The following is a 5,089-nucleotide window of genomic DNA, read 5'->3' as shown; positions in this document are numbered from 1 at the left end:
GAGTCTTTGCAACTTTACAGATCTTCTTTATGCACCAAGAGCTTGTAACACTCCAAAGAGAAAGGAAAACTTGAAATCGCATCATATGACCCCTTTAAATGTTGTAAAAACCCTAGTGTCTTTTCAGAGAGATTGAATTGCTCTCCCTAGTGGACAAAACTGTAAATACATACCCATATCTATGTGTGTGTGTGTGTGAGTGTGTGTGTGTCACTTTTCATCAATTTAATGCATCCTTACTGAATAACAGTATTTATTTTCTTAGAAAATATTTTACTAACCTTACAATTTTGAACAGTAATGTATCTGTATGTGATGAGCACACTAACCGTAACTTTATTATTAAAAACACAGTAGGCTTCACACATAGACATAATGAGAATCCAGAAGGTGACGTCAGTGACCACAACAAAGCTTGAAAGCGAGGATGCGTTTGCAACCTTAGTAACTGCTGAGAATCGCACACTGTTCTCTGAACTGGGTTATTTCCAGTATTATGTCTCACGTGCACTTTAAAGAAAAGCTAAAAAATCTAAAGATGCATAACTGACTGCACCTGGTTGTACAGAAGACACATGCAGCAGATAGAGGAGGTTTGTTTAGGCTTGTTTATTTGTCACTACCAGTCAGTTCTTGTTGACTATAGTGACGTTTTGTCACACTCCAGGACTCTTGTTTCAAAGGACAGGCCATTTCTGTATGTGGATTCTATGTCATTGTCTTTTGAAGTGCTGTCTGTCATGTAGAAAGGCTCTGGCAGCTGTAGCGTCTGTCCTCTGTAACCAGGATTCGGATAGCAACAGGATGTCATAGAGCTCAAGTCAGTAACTCCACCCTCTTCGTCTTCCTCATCTTCCTCTTCAATGACGACAAGCCCAAAGTCTTGCAGTAAAGTGCCCTGTTCAGGGGTCACGTCCTCCCTGGGTTTGCTTAGATCTTGACGTAGCAAGAGAACGAATTCATGCACCTCCTCCATCATCTGGCTCAGGTCCTGCGACACAAACATTTTCTCATTTGGAATTACATGCACTGATGACTCATGGACAATAAGATAAAAATATATACCCTCCGTTTATTTTGCGTCAATTTCATTAGTAGTTCAAGTCTATAATTTATGTAAAGTTATGTGAGATGATTTTGCAACATAGCTTTCCTTCACTCTTTTTATAGTCTTAAAGCTGCTTTTAAAGTACATCACTGCAAATGTGCTGATGTGACATGTTGGTATTTTGACCTCACCACAGAATTCTTTCTGCTAACAGTGAAGGGAGATTTCGGAATTTGGGTCATTATAATGTGCCGCATAATCAGTCATGCCTTGTTCAAATATTGAGGCTGTTTTGTTGGAAATACAGTAGGTTTCGATTCTTCAGCAGTCTGTGTTGCTAACCTGCTCTTCCGGACATCTGAATTCTATTGTATCTAACACAGGACTGGGTACCTCAGGTAACAGCTTCAGTCTGCAAAGCAAAGAGACAGTTAAAGAAATTTTAGAGGTAAATACATTTATCATGATACGATTTTCTTATTTTTATTTTTTTCAAAATGAGATTTAAGACAAATTATAAATGAAACCGTGTCTTTTTATTATTTATCAGAGAAAATGCTGCACATTTCTTCAAAACAAAATTGAAATTTTAAAACAAATCCCAAAGAAATAATACAAATAAAAGAAATCTCTTCATATAAACAAGCTATGGCTTTGCCTGTGCGCTTTCCATTTAAAATGACAGGTTAGCACTTTATTATTATTATTATGCATAAATGCAGCATGAGCAGTTTTTAATCTAAATTGGATTGAATAATTTCGAAATCTGAAGAACAAACATGGTCTGACTTTAGTTTTGTAAAGTTATACTACATAAAACATATCTGAACGAAACGAAAACGCTTTCCTTGGTTACCGCTGTAAACAAAGCAGCGCTGCTCTTATAAATACTATTTATTATGCATTATACAGAGACAAGATGAAAGAAAATGCCATTTAAACTTTTTGAAAGACAGTCAGTTTATTATTTTAAGAATAAAGTCAAAATTATGAGAATAAAGAGTTTTAAAGGGTTAGTTCACCCAAAAAGGAAAATTCTGTCATTAATTACTCACCCTCATGTCGTTCCACACCCCTAAGACCTTCGTTCATCTTCAGAACACAAATGAAGATATTTTTGATCAAATCCGATGGCTCAGAGAGGCCTCCATTGACAGCAACGCCACCCAAACTCTCAAGATCCATAAAGGTACTAAAGACGTCGTTAAAACAGTCGACGTGACTTCAGTGGTTCTACAATAATTTTATAAAGCGACAAGAATATTTTTGTGCGCAAAAACAAAACAAAATTAATAACTTTATTCAGCAATCTCTTCTCTTCCCTGTCATTATCCTTACGTGGTTAACGCAGTAAGCACAGTGGAGGCTTCCGTGTTCTACGTCCGAACGCCGGCTCATTATTGGTCAAAGCTGCACATGTGAGCAGCGCGATGCATGCGTGTGATGCTGATGCAGGAGCCGTCCAATAATGAGCCGGCGTTCTGAAGTAGAACCTGGAAGCGCTGGACGTAAACAACGTATGAGAATGACACAAGAGAAGAGCTTGTTGAATTAAGTCGTTATTTTTGTTTTGTTTTTGTGCACAAAAAGTATTCTCGTCGCTTCATCAAATTATTGTAGACCCACTGTAGTCACGTCGACTGTTTTAACGACGTCTTTAGTACCTTTATGGATCTTGAGAATTTGGGTTGCGTTGCTGTCAATGGTTAATGACAGAATTTTAATTTTTGGGTGAACTAACCCTTTAAAAACTTTAAGAATAAAAAAGAATAAAACTGTAATATTTTAAGAATAAAGTCAAAATTATGACCAATATGTAATATTTGTTGTAATATTTTAAGAATAGTTAAAATTACTATAAATACAAAATTAAAGTTGTAATATTTTGAGAATAAATTCAAATTTACGAGAATAAAGTTGTAATATTTTGAGAGTAAAGTCAATATTACCACCAATACCAGATTAAAGATTCAAAAATTCAACAATTTAGTTAGAAAAGCCAGATTTTTTTTTTTTTTTAGTGCATGTATTCCCTGGTAGTCTAATCCATGACCTTGGTCTACTGATCTAGCTCTATGCCCTGTCAGGCAAGCTACAGCTTATGTACAATTTAATATATCTTGCTCCTCAATCAGTTGTCCTGGGTTATGGTGATCTCACCTCCTGACAGCTACGGAGCAGATTATAGTACACAAGAGGGCAACAACACAGATGATCAGGATGGTGTGGTCCTGCCATGATAAGCCTGGATGAAATGGCAGAACACATTTGCTGTTGGCAGGTATATTCTCCCACCTCATTGTGTTTATTTGACAAAAAGCAGACAATGCAAATAAATATTTCTGTTCTACATAGTCATTTCTCATTTTGCATTGACTGTGTTTCAGTACCCATTTCTTTGGAGTGTGTTTCAAAGTTCACCGTTGAGTTCGGCCCAGTACCAGCTTCTGTCCTTCCGGCTATAGATATGGTGTAAGAGGCGCCTGGGTGGAGGCCCTTGATCAGGAAGCTGGTTTTATGTGCTGAGACTTTGTGGAACTCTAAAGCAAGAGGAACAGAAAGCAAGAGATGTTACTCCTCATATTTTACTTTGGTGAATGCAGTGTTGATATGTTTGTAACGGGTTTGGTTATTTGTCATACAAGTAAAAAAAAACGATCTACAGCTGTGACTTCCATAGCAAATAAATGATTAGTGATACTATAAACTTTTGGCTTACTCGTGTTTCCCTGTCCAGATATCCAAATGACATAATGCTGTAGAAATCCTCGCTGCTCCACCACAGGAATGGAAAACCAACTTACCACAGCTGATTCATGTGTCACATCAGAAATATTCACATTGGCCGGACCATTAATAGGTGCTGAAACAAATGCAAATGTTCCATTGTGAAAATTAGAAATCATTATGGACTACATCTGGACTATATACTGAGGTCTTCATTTTTCAATAAACTACTCTAAATAGTCTAAACAAGGGATGCACAACATGATACTATACCAATTATATTTTTAATTGATTAATATCAGAAAGTATTGAATATTTAATAGTGTAATTTCAAATCATTTATTCGTCATCTAACACACACTTAAAGTTAATCTTCAACCTGTGGCGCTCTTTTTTTATTGCCTTTTTTCCTATCACATATTTTAGTAATCATCCTGTATTAAAATCATTCAAACGCTTAAACACTCTAAATGAAAACCATTTTGAAATTGGACATTGCGTTACCATGGAAATGGGGGGGCAACTCAAGTGTCATTACAAAATTTACTACGTTTTCTAATCTTTCTAACATATTTGAGTCTCAAGGTTCCATATTTGGTGGTTATTTTGTGATAGAGGTAATATTGTGACAGATATTGACAGGAGAAATGCATAAAAAAATTTTTGGGTGTCACTCGGTGGCTATTTTTGGTATGGCGCCTAAACAAAATCTCACAGGAACCTCAATTTTTGTGATATCAACTTCAAATTTGGAACATAACTTAGTTAGGCTTTTATTTTATTTTTTAGTACAGTACATTTTCTTTACAGAAATGTTTTCACTTCAGCAATAGTCTGCTGATTGTCTTCTTTAGGAGAACCTAGGTCTGTATTCCAAAGCATTCATGAATTACAACCATTTAAGTTCGGATAGTGAATTTTCATGTGTTCAAAAAGGGTTTTTTGGGGTGACAGTTAAAGGGTTAGTTCACCCAAAAATGAAAATTCTGTCATTAATTACTCACCCTCATGTCGTTTCAAACCCGTAAGACCTTCGTTCATCTTCGGAACACAAATTAAGATATTTTTGATGGAATCTGAGAGCTGTCTGACCCTGCATAGACAGCAACGCAACTGAAATGTTCCCAAGTCCAGAAACGTAGCAAGGAGATCTGTAAAATAATCCATGTGACATCAGCGGTCCATCCGCAATTATTTCGAAACTACGAGAATACTATTTGTGCGCAAAAAAAAAATAAAACGACTTTATTCAACAATTCGTCTCCTCCGCTTCACCCTGGTGCCATTTTGGAGAATATCCGCTGGACGTAAACA

The 5,089-nt window shown here is 36.4% G+C and overlaps 1 protein-coding gene across 1 annotated transcript in view; it reads right to left on the bottom strand.

Moving 5' to 3' along the window:
* Window positions 1–585: 585 nt before the first annotated feature.
* LOC107692236 (interleukin-12 receptor subunit beta-1-like) overlaps window positions 586–5,089 on the bottom strand; it is an 11,539-nt gene continuing 7,035 nt past the window's right edge. The window contains exons 11-15 of the mRNA XM_016491202.1: window positions 3,768–3,911; window positions 3,439–3,588; window positions 3,209–3,293; window positions 1,391–1,460; window positions 586–991 (exon numbers count right to left, since the gene is read on the bottom strand). Coding sequence (XP_016346688.1) covers window positions 641–991; window positions 1,391–1,460; window positions 3,209–3,293; window positions 3,439–3,588; window positions 3,768–3,911 — 800 coding nt within the window. The 3' untranslated portion in view covers window positions 586–640. The remainder of the gene's footprint in view (window positions 992–1,390; window positions 1,461–3,208; window positions 3,294–3,438; window positions 3,589–3,767; window positions 3,912–5,089) is intronic.

The sequence above is a fragment of the Sinocyclocheilus anshuiensis genome, unplaced genomic scaffold, assembly GCF_001515605.1.
Source record: "Sinocyclocheilus anshuiensis isolate Anshui unplaced genomic scaffold, SAMN03320099.WGS_v1.1 scaffold827, whole genome shotgun sequence".
Taxonomy (NCBI): Eukaryota; Metazoa; Chordata; class Actinopteri; order Cypriniformes; family Cyprinidae; genus Sinocyclocheilus; species Sinocyclocheilus anshuiensis.
The sequence above is the reverse complement of the archived record's forward strand: the minus strand, read 5'-3'. Positions and strand labels throughout refer to the sequence as shown.